Raw genomic sequence first — 19,847 nt, forward strand, 5'->3', positions numbered from 1 at the left:
GCAATGGGGGTAGAGGAGTAATATGAGGAAAAATTAGAGTTTTCCAAGAGCCATTTTGAAGGCCTGAGACGATAACTGAATATGTTTAAGGTCTCATCAATTCATTAAAGAAAAAGAGGAAATCCATTTAGTTGATGCGGCGATGTGAGATGCGGAAGGCCACGCTCAGGCTTATGCATTATGCTCTTCTTTTCCAATTTCATTTCTTTTCTGCAGTCGGACCGAACGAAGCATTTAGCGAAAACCGAGGTATCGATGATAATTCGATACAGATGGATGCCAATGACTATGGATTTGGGGTGAAGAATACGAAATGTTTGTTATGGTGTAATGGATTTTATTCCACCATATCGAAGAAATCACATTTATGAAAGCAGCGTTATAAAATTATTTGTTTACGAATGCCGCAATCAATCATCGTTATTGGGGAGTTGGAATTGTTGGGAAGGTGGTTTTATTTTTTGCTGTGTAATTCCGAGAAAGAATCCATTCCTTCTCAAGCGTTAATAATCCTGCTCCAATTGATTCCAACGATTCCAATTGTCGGAGTTTGGGGAGTAGGGACTATTTGCATTGGGTATATTTGAGGAAGAATCAATTCCCCCTTTGAGCGTTAATAATTCTTTTCCAGCTAAACGAAGTGGTATGATAATCACTTTATTCGAAAGATGAAATGTCTAGAATTTATATGCTTGTTACTTATTGATTGCTAAGCCAACGTTAGTCCTACGTTTACCTTGCGGTCATATCTAAGATATAGCCTACTTCTAGTTTTTTGAATTAAGGATTGCGAAGCTCGTGCCATTTTCTCTGTGTTTTTCGATGACAAATCTGGGTCCGTTTGAAAGGAGCTACCACTTTCGAGTGAGTTTTTGGGACGCATTTGCCTTTGCTTCGATTTCCTGATTTCCTGTCGATGATTAGACGTTTTTCAAATTATAACAGGACGTGAAATAAGTGAAGTTTTGGGCAGTTAAACAGTTCAGTTGACTCATGAAGGATAGTCCACATTTTCATTGGGTTCGTGTAGGATAGATTCGCGACGGGGTAGTTCCCGAACGGCATGATTATGCATGATAAACTCATCCTGACATTAAAAAAAATTATATTCTCACACTGCTTTTCGATTCATTATTTGGCAGCAAACTGCTATTTTTTTAATATAATGGTTTTTGATTCTCAAAAAATCTTCTCAAATACCGTGTTTCAATCAGACAGCAGGCTTTTAAGCTATGATTCTTTAAGAATCGGTTGCTATTACAATTTATCATAAGATATCATGAGATATATAATGGTACGTGCCAAATCTAAGAATAATCTGCTCGAATCCAATAATGGATGTTTTGATGCGAAGTTCGACAGCTGAAATATCAAGAATACATAAATGGAATTTAGAAGAAACCGAATAGCGATGCGAATTAACTATTAGGTAATGCTAGTGAAAAACCCAAAAAACAGAAAAAAACACGATTTCTACTAAAGCCAATTTTAATTATTTCCTGGATCCAAAAACATGCAAACAATGTCCACGTGGATTTGTGGGGAGGGGTCTAGTAAATGTTCACGCTTATCCACAAAGGGGGAGGGGGGAGTCTAAAATCATGCTTTTTTTGTTCACGTGGTATGTGGACAGCTCCTTAGACATTCCACCCCCCTCTCTAAGGGAGAGCTGTGCCATACAAATGAAAGACAATTTTCTGCATAACTCGAATACTAATCAAGCAAACGGAACCAAATTTGGTATGTGGAGTTTTTAGGGGGCACGAAACGTTTCTTTGAAGGTTCGACACACCTACCCCCTCTCTAAGGACATTGGGGCTGCCATACAAGTGAAACACAAACTTCTGCATAACTCGAGACCTAATCAAGCAAATGGAGCCAAATTTGGGATGTGAGGGTTTTTGGGTACGAGAAATGTTTCTATGATGGTATGATACCCCTTCCTCCTCTGGAAAGGAGAGAGGGTCCAAAAAAATAATATTAAATGGTAGATTAGAAGATCAATCGATGAACAGATCTGCGATTGGACCCATGAACGTGCACTTAGTAAGAAAACGTGGATGTTATAAGGAAAAAAAAAGTTTTGGGCGGGACGAAGTTTGCCGGGTCAGTTAGTATCTTTATAAAGCAATTGAATTTGAATACGGTTTTCACGGAGATACTTAGGGGAAATCAGGGTAAAACCGACACCTTCTGATTTTTTCAGTTAGAAGCAATTTTTTGATAATTTTCCGATGTCACCTGTACATACTTGTCATTTCTTACGTTTTGAGTCACCCCACAGCTGCGGACGTCGCTTTGCTGTCAAAACAAAGAACAAAATAGAATCGGTTAGCAAACAGGAGACAATCCATGTCAAGTTTCGCTCGTGGGATTTAAGTGTTTAAGAAGGAAAATTTTGAAAATTCGATACTTTTATGAGCTTAATTCATCGTAGATCATTGTTCAGTGTAGTTTGTGAGACGGTAGGTTGTGTTGTTGCTCGAAAACATTGTTCTGAAATTTGGAGTCCATTCGGGGTAACACCGACACCTTTCGTCAGGGTAAAGCCGACACCTGGTTTGTATTTCACAGACAGGGAAAATGTGTTCTTACTTTTTGTAGATTCCTCGTGTTCATATTCGAAAGACAAAACGGTTGAGCTGAACTGATAAAATCCAACGTTGAATCGGGTATGTCAACAAAAAAGCCTGGCAGAGCTCATGGTATCCCTTCGTTCAACGTTCTTCGAAACATTTCACACAGATGTTCACCTAAGCTGGGATCTCAAAGAGTCCACATAGTATATAGATAACCTCTTAATAATTTGAAATTATAGTAACAAGTTTTCATTCTTTTTTTCAAAGGTGTCGGTTTTACACGCACTCCCATTTATTTCACCTGAAAACATTAATTTGTGTATACTATCAAAACTCGAGTTCTACTCAAAAAATGATCAACAGATACTATAGAATGGTTCATAAACAGTTGAAGAGAAGTTCTGTAACGATTTGAAGTCGAAGACACATGGTAGATCTTGGGAATATGTGGAAATCTGTAGGGTGTATTTTTAACACAATTGTTGGAAAATAAGTGTTATTGGTTCAATAACAAGCTCGAACGAAGGGTGGCCCATTTCGCCCCGCCTGGTCATATTGCCCCTATCTACCCTACTTACCACAATGGATCCAGATTCTTACCTTTATTGCTGGCCGTTTCGGGCAACTGCTTGCGTTAAGTAGTTTGGCATCCATCCTTACTGATCCTTAGTGAGGAGGTCCCAAAAGATTTTTGTCGTAACAATATTCTCGTTTTGCATTTCAACATTTGAATATTGAATTGACTACATCGGGGAAGTTTCGAATGGACTAATGAAAATCGTGATTAAGCATTTGTGATTGTGTATCATTGATGTTTACTAGGTCTTCCTGTACTTGTGTCTGTACTTTTGTGGGGTAAATGATTTAATAACTTCGTCTAGCAGTTAGGTGATTAGCTGTTTAGTAAGAAATTGCCTGCTCTTCAAGTCAATTAATTTCCATTGGTACATTCTGCAATTTTGTTTAAAAAAGCAAATCAAGTTTTGCCACATCCAATTTCCCATCTTTATCGTTTCACTCGAAGCATGTGGTATTTTCAGTTACTGTTTTCATTTGATAAATAGTGATAACAAGTGAATATTAATAGAATGATTCAATTATATAGCGCTAGACTCACAGTTGCGTAGTATTTGATTGAATATATGAGTTCACTGATTAGAGTTATTCTTCACTAGTTTTTCTCGTGAAGATTATTACGTTAGTAAATAAGCTGAGGTTAGTATCAATAAGATAAATATTTACATCGCGATTGCAGGTTAGAGGCTTGGCTGGAACCCGGCACCATCAAACACAGACATGGTACACAGCAATGGATTAGATAGTTGATCGACAATAGGAAAGTTAGTTCAAAATTAGAGTACAAAAACAATACATATCTTTCGAAACGCTACTTACGCAAAAAACGTGTATCCACAAAGCATATATATCCATCTGAATGCAATACTCTAATATGCGAGGCAAAAGCAGATCCGAAATTAGTTCGCTTTCACCTATTTATAGGAATGTATTTTGTTATGCTTTTTTTTTGTAAATGTCCCCTCACAAGACTAAAAATTTCCATTTGTTGCGGATTATCTGTTGAGTATTAGAATATTGTTACCCGGGATTCGATTGTTCTATGTTTTACTCTTGATCTGCATATGTATTTTTTTTAAAATGCTTAACCGTTTGTCTTAGCCCACAGATTTGGTATATACATTGAAGCGGTTAAATTTTCGCTTTACGGCTAAAGTCGATGAGGACCAGATTCGATCCTTTACGAGGGACATTTCTGGAAGAAGCAACGAATCGCGAGAGCTTTAATTTGCATCGCTTTTCAGCTATTGTTCATTACTGTATTTTAAGAATCAATTATCTACAATAATGCCAGATAGTGATACGATTTCCATTGGATTTAGTTTGCTTTTGTAGCAACATATGTCTGAATGTTATACATATAGAAGAATAGTAAAATTTTAAATGTTACTTTTCTTTGTCTAAAAATAGTACAATACCGTATGTCTTTCACTAAAACTTATTCGCCATGATTTTCTGGTTATTGGTTGCCAGCAGATTCTCTTGAACAATGGTGCATGATACGGGTTCGGGCAGTTTTATCGCACCGGAGCTGTTGCTGGAGGACATCAGCGATATATTGTTGGTAGAACTGGAAGTAACCACGGTACCGGCACTCATGGCTACACAATTGCCGCTGGCAGTGGCTGTATTCGAGTATAGTTCAGCTGGATCTTCCACGATCTTAAGCGGTTCGTTTAGTAGTTCCTCTGGACCCGGAAGTTCACCGCTGGTGGAAAACAGGCTGGAAGATTTCAACTTATGGGGTGCGATAGCGGCTGGCGGCGGTTTAGCCGCAATCAATGGTTTCCTGGGTTTGCTATCGGCGGACAACTGTTGGCTGATGACACAATCGTTGTCGTAGATTCCACTTTGCTGGTTGGTGTACAATTGGGGCTGTGAACCCTCGTAGGAATGCGTTAGTGAACTTGGAGGTGAGCTTTGCGAGTGGAAGATTTGCTTTGGTTGTAGGTTCTGGTAGCATTCGGATGTGGTTGGCAAACCGAAGGAACCCTGCTGCTGCTGCTGGTGTTGGTGGTGGGCGGCCGGTAGGACGCCACTGGACGGATGGTTGCTAATGCAGCTGCTGGTGCTTACTGATGAGGCTGTCAGTGCCACCGGAGATGACGAGGATGATGCCAGTGAAGAGGTCATCGGCGGAGACTGCTTCTGGATGGGACTGGTTGGTAGACTTGGCTGCTTTTGGTTGGGGAAGCGGATGCGGATCGAGTCAACGACGTCTAGCAGATTTTTGGCGTCCATTGCGAGTACATGTGCTGCTGATAACATGCTTCTGTGGGATAGAAAAAAACGATAAATCGAAATGATTAGTTCTGGGTAATGTGTGCCAATTGTTACAAATAAGGAGTTCTTTCCTATTTGATGTGAAAGAAGTTTAAAAAAGAACAAGAAGAAGGACAAAGTAGTAGAAGACAATTTTCCAATGTTTTCTAGCAGACAAATACTCCAAGAAAATAACTTTCCGGCCAAAAAACGGGCAACAGAAGTACCGTCTATTTTGCGAGAAAGGCATATATCGCACACCATCAAATATTTTCTGTCGAGATTCGCTTCTGTAAAATGTACCTCTTTTGAACCATGCGAAGTGCGTTTTCAATCCATCTAAGTTTTAATTATTGGGATACATAATTTGATCCGGAAGAATTCCGGTTCAAATTATCAGTTTTCATGCCTCCTCACATGGGATGGTGGATTCATCTCGAACCACGCAACAGTCGCCTCTTCGTAAGCTTACCCATTCATGTGTCAAGTTTTCGTGGGGTATGGAACAACAGAAGACTTATTAGAATTGAAAAAAAATTCAATGCTAAACGAAATCAGTAGTTATTGATGCCATTTCCGCAAGCAAAGCCATTTCTACTGTCTAAAAATGAAGTAGGATGGATTGAAGAGTTGGTCGTTCACGGAAACAAGTTGTTGTTCGGGTAAGTTTGAGATCTCAGATGGTAGATCTGGTACACCGGGAGAATCTGTGACGAAACCCTGGGCCGACATAGTTATCCATTTCCTCAGTCCGATGTCATGTTGTCATAATTTGCCGGCAGTCATAGGCTATACCAGTCCCTATAAGGAAGTAGATATCATACTAAAAATAACCGCAAAGAAAACGGTCAATCGATCTCAGGGAAATATCTGAAAAAGATGGGACCGACGAACAAAATGATGCGAATGTTGATCAGAATAGTATCGATCATATCAGGAATGAGAGGGAACCCATGCTAAGGTAATATTATTCAAGATTACCTTAGCATGGGTTCCCTCTCATTGCTCGATTCCGGGGAATGAGAAAGCGGACTCGCTAGCTAAGGTGGGCGCTTCAGAAGGCACACTTTTTGAAAGGCAAATTGCCTATAATGAATTTTTTCACATTCCTCGTCAGGACATACTCGTTAGTTGGCAGCGCATGTGGAGTGAAGATGAGTTCGGTCGCTGGTTACACACGATTATTCCTAAGGTTTCGACGAAAGCTTGGTTTAAGGGATTGAATGTAGGTCGTGATTTCATTCGCGTGATATCTCGGCTTATGTCCAATCACTACAACCTAAACGCGCATCTCTATCGCATTGGGCTCGCAGCAAACAATCTTTGTGATTGTGGCGATGGCTACCACGACATCGAGCATGTGGTCTGGTCGTGTATCCGGTTCCATGATGCTCGCTCTCAGCTCTCTAGAGCACTGAGAGCAAAAGGCAGACAATCGGATATCCCCGTCCGGGATATCTTAGGTAGCCGTGATCCTGATCTTCTGCTTCATCTATACCTGTTCTTCAGAAACGCCGATGTCAACGTTTAATGATGTTTCCTTCGTTGTGTCCCCGTTTCATATCCCTCCTATCCGATCGATAAACTTTTACTTAGTCGCGGCAATACATACACACACTCTTTACAGATACACGGGCCAAAGGTTGTGCAGTCCACTGATCATTCAACAAGAGCCAAAGGTTGTATCGCTCATGACAACTCTACACGAGCTGATGTTTGCGCCGGCTAGTGACCATTCTATCCTGGATTCCTCGAGTCGAGAAGACGCACCACGCTAGATATGGGGTACAGACTAGGGGGCGTTGCTGATTAATGGTCAGCTGCATCCCAAAAGGAAGTATCCCGTGTCGGGCACAGGTACAGAGCATTGGAGACAGCAACATCACAATTACGAAAACACTTGTAATACTAACCTCGAGCCAACCGCGAGTAATCGGTTACATATTACTAACATAGTTATAAGGCAAACATTGTCGAAATATTGAACTCCCGGCCCCGTCAGGTTGACGCCATATGAGCCTTAATAAAAATATATATTTTGGATAAAAAAAAAAAAAATATCAGGAATGTCGAGGATTTAAAAAGGAAACTGCTGAAAAACCTTCCCGCAACAACGAAGAAACTCGAACAACTTTTCGTTCTGTTTCTTTTTATGATCAGAAAGTACCGGGAACAAAATAAAGTTATTTTACTTCCATCAAAATATAATTATTTTATCTCCTTTAAAATATAATCCATCTGAAGCAACACACATGTGCCAACGCTTGACCCAGTCCACCATACATCCCTGGTCGACGAAGGGATGGCCTTTAGTTCCCTCGTCGTATTTTCTTTGATCTCCTCGATCGACTGAAATCTCTTTCCACGGAGTGGCAACTTAAACTTGGGTAACAAAAAAAAGTTACGGAGCCATATCAGGTGAATACGGTACTTGTTCGATGGTATTTACTTGATGCTTGGACAAATGATTCAGTACGTTTCGGGCTCAGTGCGATGGCGCGTTATCATCATACAAAATCCAAGAATGTTCGGTCCACATTTCCAGACACTCATGATCGGATGGCACTAACACCTTACAGGTCTTACAGGTCTTAAGGTCGTATCAACATAAGAAAAAAAAACGGTTCCCGCATACACGGTACGTTTAAGTAAAAAAAATCCCGGTACTTTCTGATTATACGATTATACGAGGGGGTCCGATAAGTACCTAGCCTCATTGCCCGATGGTGTCAGTATCGCAAGAAAGGTTACTTATCGTGTAGTACATTCTCGTAAACGGCTATTGCAAAAATTTCGCCGAATCGGACTCGTAGTTTTGTTTTGACCGTGTCTGGAAGCGGGCGTGTCCGCGGATTTTAGAAAAATGGAAATTCCGCCGTCACCACGGCCAAATTGGTCGAATTGCATTACGAACTGCTGCCCCATCCACTGTATTCTCCAGATTTGGCCCCGTGCGACTTTTTTTTGTTTCCAAACTTGAAAAAGTCACTCGCCAGGCAGAAATTTGAGTCGAATGAGGAGGTCATCGCCGCCACGAAGGCCTACTTTGCAGAACTCGAGAAAACGTATTTTTCAGATGGATTAAAGAGGTTGGGACTGGGTCAAGTGTATCGAGCTAAAAGGAAACTACGTGGAGAAATAAATCGTCACTTTTCCAAAATTTTTGTTTTTTTATAGACTATGAACTTCTTGGACTGCCCTCGTGTGTATTTTGAAAAAGATTAGAGATGTGGTACCTAATGTACCCTGATATGGAAACTACACTCATACTGTAGTACTGTCTTGATCCGGAGTATGACAGTTGATATCTGGCTGACCACTATTGATACGTTGATTAACACGTATATTGTAATTATAATTATGAATTCAAATAATGGCAGAGGGTGGGGGTCTCCTAATATGGAGGTCTTCGATTTGGAAAAATAGTGACTTCCTCTCTTGTACGGAAAAAGATACAGGAAAAACGCTGAAATATGTTCGTACACTGGAAGACAGTTCTTTCGGGGATGAATCAGCTCGCCCTACCAGGACCCCCTTAAAGAAAATTGAAAAATCCCCCCTCAACTCTCAAAAATTCCCTTTCGGAATACTCTCCCATGAAGGGAAAAACACAAAACTTACGCCGTCCGACTTGTTTAGAGTTACTTTTACTGGGTCCCTCCCTGACTACCGTTTTGTCTCAAATTCCGAACACTTGATTTTTAAATGTAAATTTACAAAACTTTTATGTTATAAATAATTGAATAATGATAACACAAACATTCTTTGGGATATACGCTTGATTTTGACATCATTTACAGGTATCGATACAGCCTATAATTTATAATATTGAACGTTTGCAAAAAAAGGACAATCAAAAACCAAAGATAAAATAAAAAAACGTAAAAAACAAGCATAATTCATTTTTCGGATTTCGTAGTTGTTTCAACTGTTTTGTTTCCTGTTTTCATGTTAAGTGCTAGAGAATGTAAGAATCTACAATAAATGGATAAACAAAAAATTATATTATGATATGTTTGCGTAAGTAGATTTTGTAAAAAACGAGCATCGTTATTTTTTGAATAAAAAGCAAGTACAATCAATAATTACAAAAACAAAATACAATTTTATGTGAGTATAGCATTTTTCTAAAAAAGACTAGCTAATTGGCTTGAATTTGATATATCAAATATGATCAAAAAAATCCGTCCACTAGTTCAAAAGTTATGATTTTTTTCAAAAAGGCCTTTTCGCTGTTCGGAATTTGAGACAAAAGTGATGAGTCAGAGGCAAAATTGGTGTTCGGAATTAGAGACAAATGTGGTTAAACATTTTTTAGTTTTTTACCATGAATATGTATTTCTAAATCAATTTTATTGAAGTCAAGTGAAAAAGAAGGCTCTATTGTACCAAACACTTCAATTAATTTCGCGAAAAAGTACCATTTTGAGTAATGAGACACTGTTAAATGGCTATCAAAGCTTAAGTGTTCGGAATATGAGACAAAACGGTACGGACAAAACAAACTGACTTGCATATTTGACAATTCAATCTGTTCATCATAAGATGGACAGATTGAATTGTCAAATATGCAAGTCAGTTGGTCACATAGCAACTTATTGTGCCAACAAAGAGCTTTCGTGGAGCAAAATGTGGACGAAAAAAAAGTGTCCATATCGCGGGAGGACCCCACACAAGCCCTCGGTTTGTGAATCTTACAAAAGTCGCTGGGGTAAACAGAGCACACATACAATGTCTCCACTTCGCTGCCAGTTGACGAAATGATCGCGGATTCAGTTAACGAAGTTCACTATCAACAGCAGTTCATTCCAGTTTTTGCTACCCAGCAACAGCAATACGCGCCGTTCCCGCCCCATCAACCGCAGGCACAGGTCGGTAGCGATGTGTTCATGCAAATATCACAAACGATACAGCAGCAGCACCCATTATCCCCACCCTATTCAGCAGCCGCAACAAACGCGTCCTCCGTACAATCGCTACAATTGTTCCATAATACTGGTCTCTTAATTTGGTTAAACATATATATTATCTATTAGATAAATCGACCTGTTCAAACCTTTGTAAGGTATGAGGTGGCATATCATCATTTACATTTATTCACAAAACGTCAACAGGCTTTACATAAGTGTACATAAGTAAACCTATGTGAGGATTACAGAAAACAGAGCTTTAAGGGACGAACGAGATAGATGACAATCGAAACAGGAACTACATCGGTTAATCACACTACAGATACTGGAAACGTCACGCGTATTCTAGAGCTTGTCCCTCGGAATATATTCAAGGCGTGTTATTTGGCTTAAGAAATCTCAACTAAGTATTAATAAATGTCACTAGTTGATGCATACGTTGAGACGGCAAAAGTTCCATTGGGATCGTTAAGGCCATTCAATATATATATGTAGCATCACCATCGTCGCATCACCGGTACGACAAACAATCATCGACCGTGCGAACGAGTCATCATCATCTCACGCATTCGATCGGGGCCAACAATTAAACAAATAATCCTTTGTTGTGCCTTTTGCACCCAATTTCTAAACGGGATTGTTTTCCCTGACTTGACCGGTCAAATAACATTGACCGTACTCTGTATATATAGCGCGTAGATGGACTTTGAATAAATAATTTTTTGTATACACTCGAAGTGAACACAGTCTTTTTATGGCCCTTGTGCCAAAGTGGTGACCCCGACGTTCGTAGTTAAAAGAAGCAGTTTTCGAATTCTGCTATCGCGCTCGAATTAGTTATCAGTCGATAAAGTGATTCCGTCGCAGCATCATGACTGAGCCCGAGCCAGAACCCCCTGTGAAGTTAGAATCAATCAGTTCACCTCGTCTCCAACCGCCGAGTATGACTGATTCGAATATCGAGTCGTATTTCCTCTCGTTGGAATTCTGGTTCGCTGCTTCTGGTTTCGGCGCGCAGACTCAGTACGATACGCGCAAATATAATATTGTTATGGCGCAAGTCCCTCCGAACAAATTAACGGAGCTGCGTTCGATAATCGACAATGTGCCGGCCACCGAAAAGTACCCGTACATTAAGAAGAAGCTCACGGAACATTTCGCCGACAGCCAGCAGCGACGTTTGCAGCGAGTTCTGTCGGACATGCCGCTCGGAGACATGAGACCCAGCCAGCTGTTCAACGAGATGAAGCGTGTTGCTGGAAATTCTCTCGGTGAGACGGTGCTGATGGATTTGTGGGCTACTAGACTGCCACCCCACGCTCAAGCTGCTGTGATCGCATCAAAGGGTGACGCCGCTGAGAAGACGACTATCGCGGATGCCATCGTCGATTCGATGGGTCTTCGTAACATCCACGCCATCGACATGAAGGCGCAGCAGACACCATCGTCATCAACACACGTGGCGGATAAACCAACGCAAGGCACCATCGAAGCCCTTCATCTTGAAATTGCACAGCTATCGAGCAAACTCGAAAAAATATTTTCTGCACGTGGTGCCGGCGGTTATCGAGGGCGATCGCGTTCACGCTCACGTGGTCGTGAAAAGTCAACATTCGTTTCCCGTGATAAAACGCCGTCGGATGAACAGTGCTGGTACCATCGTGTTTTTGGACATGTCGCGCGGCAGTGTCGGAAACCGTGCTCATTCGGCCAGCCATCGTCGTCTGGCACAGCGAGCAAACAGTGACGCCAGATGTTGGATTCGTCGTTGGAGATAGACGAACTTTCTGACGACGCGAACAAAATTTTTCGCCTGAAAATCACGGACACGACCACCAGCATGCAGTTTCTGATCGACACCGGGGCCGATGTGTCGGTCATTCCAAGAGGTTCTAGTTCAAGCCGTATGAAGCCAACCACGATGAAGTTGTTCGCCGCCAACGGGACAGCAATCAAGGTCTACGGTGAAGCTCTTCTGAAGGTGAATCTTGGACTTCGTCGTGAGTTCTTGTGGACATTCCTGATCGCTGACGTCACGTCTGGAATTATCGGTGCAGATTTCATTTGCAATTTCGATTTGTTGATCGATCTCAAACGCAACCGCCTGATCGACAACACCACAACTCTCGAATCGGCCGGAGTGCTTGCGCAAACGAGTGAGTACTCCATTAAAACATTCAGTTCAGTATCACCGTACGCTGAAATGTTGGCCGACTACCAAAGCATCACACGACGCGCTCCATCAGGCACGGAGAGCCAATCATCGATAGTTCATCGCATCGAGACCACCGGACAGCCCGTCTACGCTAGGCCACGACGTCTGCCACCGGACAAGCTTGAAGCCGCCCGTGCCGAGTTCGAACATCTCATGAAACTCGGGATTTGCAGGCCGTCCAGCAGCAACTGGGCCAGTCCGCTGCATATGGTGAAGAAAGCTGATGGTTCTTGGCGCCCGTGCGGGGATTATCGTGCCCTGAACGCTCAGACCGTACCCGATCGTTACCCGCTTCCGTACCTTCAGGACTTTACGACGATTCTGCAAGGTAAAACTATTTTTACTAAAGTTGATCTGCAGAAGGCATTCCATCAGGTCCCGATCCACCCGGACGACATACCGAAGACGGCAATCACGACGCCGTTTGGACTTTTCGAATTCTCCTACATGACATTCGGATTGCGGAACGCTGCCCAGACATTCCAACGGCTCATCCACGAGGTTGTTCGGGGGCTGGACTTTATTTTTCCCTATATCGACGACTTGTTCATCGCCTCATCGTCGCCCGAAGAACACAAAAACCATTTGCGACAACTGTTTGAACGGCTCAAGCAACACAGCCTGGCCATAAACGTGGCGAAGTGCGAATTCGGCCGGTCTAAAATCACCTTCCTTGGACATTCCGACCTCCGCCGAGGGGATTCGACCATTGCCCGAACGAGTTGAGGTCGTCCAAAACTTCAAGCCACCCATGACCGTGAAGGAGTTGAAGAGCTTCTTGGCGTTAATCAACTTCTACCGGAGGTTCATTCCGAACGCGATCGAAGCCCAAATTCCGCTTTTATCGATGACCCCTGGCAATAAACGAAACGATCGGACGCCGTTAGTTTGGACCAATGAAACTACTGCTGCTTTTGAACGATGCAAGCAGCAACTCGCCCAAGCAGTATTGCTTGCTCATCCTGCCAAATCAGCCGAGCTTTCTCTCTGGGTTGATGCATCCGACATTGCAGCCGGAGCAGTAATTCACCAGATCGTCGACGACAAGGTGCAACCGCTGGGATTTTTCTCCAAGAAGTTCGACAAGGCGCAACTTCGATACAGCACGTACGATCGTGAGCTGACGGCGATTTACCTTGCGGTGCGACACTTCCGTTACATGCTGGAAGGATGGAGCTGCCACATCTACACCGACCATAAGCCGATCATCTACGCCTTCCGTCAGAAGCTCGACAAAGCCACCAACCGCCAGGCTCGCCAATTGGACTTTATCGGGCAAATCACAACGGACATCCGCCACGTCGTCGGCAAGGAGAACATCGTGGCGGATCTTTTTTCACGCATCGGCGCAATCCAAGCCTACCCCTCGATTGACTTCAACGCCCTCGCTGACGACCAGCAAACCGACGAGGAGATCCGGGATATGCTGGAAGGTAAATCGAAAACATCTTTGTTGCTTAAACTTTTTACCGTTCCAGGCAATTCAAAACAATTGTTTTGCGATTGCTCTGCCGATCGCATTCGACCGTTCGTTACGAAAGGCTTTCGTGACGCTGCTCTGCAAGCGACACACAACCTTTCCCATCCTGGCACACGTGCTACGGCTAGACTGATGACGCAGCGATTCGTCTGGCCCGGCATCCGGAAGGACAGCATCGCCTTCGCCAGGAGCTGCTTGCAGTGTCAACGGTCAAAGGTGACGCGCCACACACAGTCACCCGTTACCCGCTACTCGACACCGGATTGTCGGTTCTCGCACATCAACATCGACATTGTTGGCCCGTTTCCACCAAGCAATGGTCAACGGTACTGTCTCACCATCATCGACAGGTATTCGCGATGGCCAGAAGCACTTCCAGTTCCTGACATGACTGCACCGACGATCGCTCAAGCTCTTGTCACTGGATGGATCGCTCGCTTCGGTGTGCCGCATAACATCACGACAGACCAAGGACGCCAATTTGAATCGTCCTTATTTTCTGAGTTGGTTCGCCTGCTCGGAATCAGCCATCTGCGGACAACGGCGTATCACCCCCAATCGAATGGCATCATCGAACGATGGCATAGAACGTTAAAAGCGGCCATTCTTTGCCACGATCCGAACCGATGGACTGAACACTTGCCGGTGATCTTGCTTGGTTTGCGAACAACCCATAAAGAAGACATCGGAGCATCGCCAGCTGAGATGGTGTACGGAACCACCCTCCGCATACCATCCGAGTTCTTCATCGACAACGCCTTAAGTCGGACCGAAGCAGATTTCGTCGTAAAGCTACGAGAAGCTATGCGCGATCTGCGTCCCAAGGACACGGCATGGCATGGGAACCGACCTGTTTTTGTGCATCAAGATCTGCAGACCTGCAAACACGTGTTCATTCGCAACGATTCTGTGCGTCCGTCGTTGTCTCCCCCGTACGATGGTCCGTTCAAGGTGCTGAGTCGGAACAGCAAGCATTTCAAGGTGGACGTCAAGGGACGGACTACGAATGTTTCCATCGACCGATTGAAACCTGCTTACACGATGGACGAGCAGCAACCGTCGCAAAGTAGCTCTAGTCCCGCGCCAACAGCCTCGGCTACAATTCCACCGACTAGGGTCTCTCGTTCCGGACGACGAGTTGTCATCCCCCTTCGCTACCGCTAGATGGATGCCTAGTCTAGGAGGGGAGTACTGTAGCATCACCATCGTCGCATCACCGGTACGACAAACAATCATCGACCGTGCGAACGAGTCATCATCATCTCACGCATTCGATCGGGGCCAACAATTAAACAAATAATCCTTTGTTGTGCCTTTTGCACCCAATTTCTAAACGGGATTGTTTTCCCTGACTTGACCGGTCAAATAACATTGACCGTACTCTGTATATATAGCGCGTAGATGGACTTTGAATAAATAATTTTTTGTATACACTCGAAGTGAACACAGTCTTTTTATGGCCCTTGTGCCAAATATATATATATATATATATATATATATATATATATATATATATATATATATATATATATATATATATATATATATATATATATATATATATATATATATATATATATATATATATATATATATATATATATTCTTCTTCTTCAATGGCACTAACGTTCCTAGAGGAACTTCTCCGTCTCAACGTAGTATTACTTGCGTCATTTTTTATTAGTACTTAGTTGAGATTTCTATGCCAAATAACACGCCTTGAATGCATTCTGAGTGGCAACCTCTAGAATACGCGTGATCACAGTGCAAGTCGGAGGAAATTTCTTTGGCGAAAAATTCCCCCGAACCCGAACACCCGGCATGTTAGTTATGACGCTAACCACTCGGCCACGGGAGCACATATATATATATATATATATATATATATATATATATATATATATATATATATATATATATATATCTATATGGGAGGAACAAGTAATTATTAGAACGCAAATTACGTCGGCTAATGTTTTTTTATTTTTTTTTTTTATAGGTTTAATGGAGCCGAACTCCTTACTGTATTGTTACTAGTATATAAACATTTTTCCTTAATTCTAATGTTAATAATATAGGAAACCGATTACTCGCGGTCGACTCGAGTTTAGAAGGGTGACATATTTTCTTCAGGAAAAGGAGGGGATATGAGGATATATTGACAATGATCACACTCACACTCTCAATCACACTCATCACACTCAATTCTTAAACCTTTCTTATATCTAATATGTATTTACATTTCATCTTATTCTTAAGAAGGGATCCGATCTCTCACAAAGGAAAAGGAAAAGGAAAAACTAAGGGTGTAAGGACAATCACACACGAAGATCGATAGCTTTAAGGAATACATATATTTGGGACATGTAATCAAGGTCTAACCGAGCCAACACGTCTCTCACCGGCATCATGGGCTGCCTTCCTCGGGCCCGAAGGGTGACTACTAAATTCGATCTGGCGACAAGATACAGCTCGCACGACCAAACAACGTGCTCGATGTCGTGGTAACCTTGGCCACAAACACAAAGATTGTTGTCGGCAAGATTAATACGAAAGAGTAGCGCATCTAACGAACAGTGATTGGACATGAGTCGGGAGAAGGTGCGAATAAAGTCCCGACTCAAGTCCAGACTTTTGAACCATGGTTTGAGGCTAACCTTAGGGATAATCGAGTGGAGCCACCGGCCCAATTCATCTTCGTTCCATTTGCGTTGCCAGTTAACTATGGTATTTTTGCGGACTAAAGAATAAAATTCATTGAAGGCGATTTGACGCTGATAAATATCGCCTTCAATTGCACCTACCTTTGCTAATGAGTCAGCCCTCTCATTACCAGGAATTGAGCAATGTGAAGGGACCCAGACAAAGGTAATGACATAACAGCGTCCGGATAAAGCACTCAAAATTTCTCGTATTCTCTCAAGGAAGTACGGCGAGTGCTTTTCCGGCCTCACTGAACGGATAGCTTCGACAGAGCTAAGACTATCCGTTACAATGTAATAGTGTTCAACAGGTCGTGAGGCGACGCTGTCCAGCGCCCAGTGTATCGCTGCCAATTCAGCAATATACACTGAGCAAGGATTCTGAAGACTGTGTGAGGTGCTAAAAAATTCGTTGAACACTCCAAATCCTGTGGACTCATTCATAGAGGACCCATCAGTAAAGTACATATTATCACAATTGATATCCCCATACTTTGCATCGAAAATCGTTGGAACGATCCTCGATCGAAGATAGTCTGATGTTCCATGGATATCCTGCTTCATGGACAGATCAAAATGCACAGAGGAATTGATGTAGTCAGGAAAACAAACATGGTTGGGAATATACGAAGAAGGATTAACCTGCATGGAGACGAATTCATGATATGAGCTCATGAATCCAGAATGAAAATTTAGCTCGATCAGCTGCTCAAAATTTCCGATCACCAATGGGTTCATAACCTTACACCGGGTGAGGAACCGAAGAGATAATAAATTGAAGCGATCTTTTAGTGGGAGTAGGTCTGCCAAAACCTCGAGACTCATGGTATGCGTTGAGGGCATACATCCCAACGCGATACGGAGACAAAGATACTGAATTCCCTCGAGTTTAATGAGGTGTGTTTTGGCAGCTGATTGAAAACAGAAACTGCCATACTCCATCACTGAGAGAATAGTTGTTCGATACAACATTATAAGATCTTCGGGATGGGCTCCCCACCAGGTGCCGGTAATTGTACGGAGAAAGTTTATTCTTTGTTGACATATTTTACTCAGATACCTAATATGGGCCCCCCAAGTACATTTAGAGTCGAACCAGACCCCAAGATACTTGAATGACATAGCATGAGTGATCGGTTTACCCAAAAGTTGAAGCTTTGGTTTTGCTGGTTTATGCTTCCTAGAAAAAACCACCATCTCTGTTTTCTCCGTGGAGAATTCGATCCCTAGCCCAATGGCCCAGGTTGAAAAATTGTTCAAAGTATCTTGTAAGGGTCCTTGCAGGTCGGATTCGTTTGATCCTACGACAGACACCACTCCATCATCTGCAAGTTATCTTAAGCTGCAATTTTGTGTAAGGCAATTGTCAATGTCGCTTACGTAGAAGTTGTACAAAAGGGGGCTTAAACATGAGCCCTGGGGGAGTCTCATGTAAGAGACCCGACTTACTGCCGAATCTCCGTGAGAAAAGTTCAAATGTTTCTCACAAAGCAAGTTATATAACATATTATTCAATAGAGGCGGCAGACCCCGAGATTGTAATTTGTCTGACAAAACCTCTATTGAAACAGAATCAAAGGCCCCCTTTATGTCCAAGAATACTGAAGCCATTTGTTTTTTTTCGGCGTAAGCCATTTGAATTTCTGAAGAAAGCAACGCAAGACAATCATTCGTCCCCTTGCCCCTGCGGAACCCATATTGTGTATCTGAGAGTAGGCCATTCGTTTCAACCCATCGATCAAGGCGAAACAAGATCATTTTCTCCAACAATTTCCGTATACAAGACAGCATTGCTATTGGGCGGTACGAATTGAAGTCGGACGCGGGTTTTCCGGGTTTTTGAATAGCTATAACTCGTACTTGTCTCCAATCATCTGGAACAATATTATGCTCCAGAAACCGATTGAATAGGTTCAACAAGCGATGTTTCGCCACATCAGGGAGATTTTTCAGCAAGTTGAACTTAATTCTATCCGAACCCGGAGCAGAATTGTTACATGAAAGGAGAGCAAGAGAGAATTCTACCATCGAAAACTCGGAATCAAGATCGCACCTATCTTGTGGTATATCTCGAATAATTCTTTGCACTGGAGCGGAATCGGGACAAACCTTTCGTGCAAAATTAAAAATCCATCGATGTGAATATTCCTCGCTTTCATTGGATGAAGAGCGATTTCTCATGTTTCGAGCCACTTTCCATAATTTTTTCATTGACGTTTCTCGTGATAAACCTCCCACGAAATTTCGCCAATAAGCACATTTTTTCCCTTTGATCAAGTTTTTAAATTGATTTTCAAGGTCCAAATACGTTTGAAAATTATCAATGGTTCCACGTTTCCGAAAAGCTTTAAATGCATTCGATTTATCTCCATAAAGCTTGGAACACTGGCCATCCCACCATGGATTGGGAGGCCTTCGACGAATAGTGGAACCTGGGATGGGTTTCGTTTGAGCGCGAACCGCGCTGTCATAGATCAAACGAGAAATGAAGTTATACTCCTCCAATGGAGGCAAACCATCTCTGGAATTGATGGCTAGAGTAATCGCGTCCGCATATTTTTTCCAGTCAATGTGTCTTGTGAGGTCGTATGCCATGTATATTGATTCAGAAGAATTCAACCCATTGGTGATAGAAATTTTGATTGGCAAGTGATCACTACCGTTGGGATCCTGGATTATATTCCACTTGCAATCTAACGATAGTGAATTCGAGCAAAGCGAGAGGTCAAGAGCACTTGGTTTAGCAGGAGGTTTAGGTACACGTGTTGTTTCCCCAGTGTTCAAAACGGTCATATTGAAGCTGTTACAAAGGTCATATATCAACAATGAACGATTATCGTCGTACGGTTCCCCCCAGGCAGTTCCGTGAGAGTTGAAGTCTCCCAAGATCAATCGTGGCTCAGGAAGGAGTGAGCACATGTCAACAAGTTGCTTGCGGTTAACTGCAGCTCTCGGAGGCCAATACAAGCTGACTATACAGAGGTCTTTGCCTCTGATGTTTGCATGACAAGCAACAGCTTCGATCCCTCCAATAGGTGGAAGGTCAATTCTAAAAAATGAGTGACACTTATTGATCCCCAATAGTACCCCTCCGTATCTGTCATCGCGGTCCAAGCGTATTAT

General features: G+C 42.6%; 1 protein-coding gene across 11 annotated transcripts in view; it reads right to left on the bottom strand.

The window, feature by feature from the left end:
- Positions 1 to 4,377: 4,377 nt before the first annotated feature.
- LOC129770788 (uncharacterized) overlaps positions 4,378 to 19,847 on the bottom strand; it is a 337,533-nt gene continuing 322,063 nt past the window's right edge. For all 11 annotated transcript variants that reach the window (XM_055773873.1, XM_055773872.1, XM_055773871.1 and 8 more), the window contains one exon: positions 4,378 to 5,427. In XM_055773873.1, the coding sequence (XP_055629848.1) occupies positions 4,587 to 5,427 (841 nt within the window). In that variant the 3' untranslated portion in view covers positions 4,378 to 4,586. The remainder of the gene's footprint in view (positions 5,428 to 19,847) is intronic.

This window comes from Toxorhynchites rutilus, chromosome 2, assembly GCF_029784135.1.
Source record: "Toxorhynchites rutilus septentrionalis strain SRP chromosome 2, ASM2978413v1, whole genome shotgun sequence".
Classification (NCBI taxonomy): domain Eukaryota; kingdom Metazoa; phylum Arthropoda; class Insecta; order Diptera; family Culicidae; genus Toxorhynchites; species Toxorhynchites rutilus.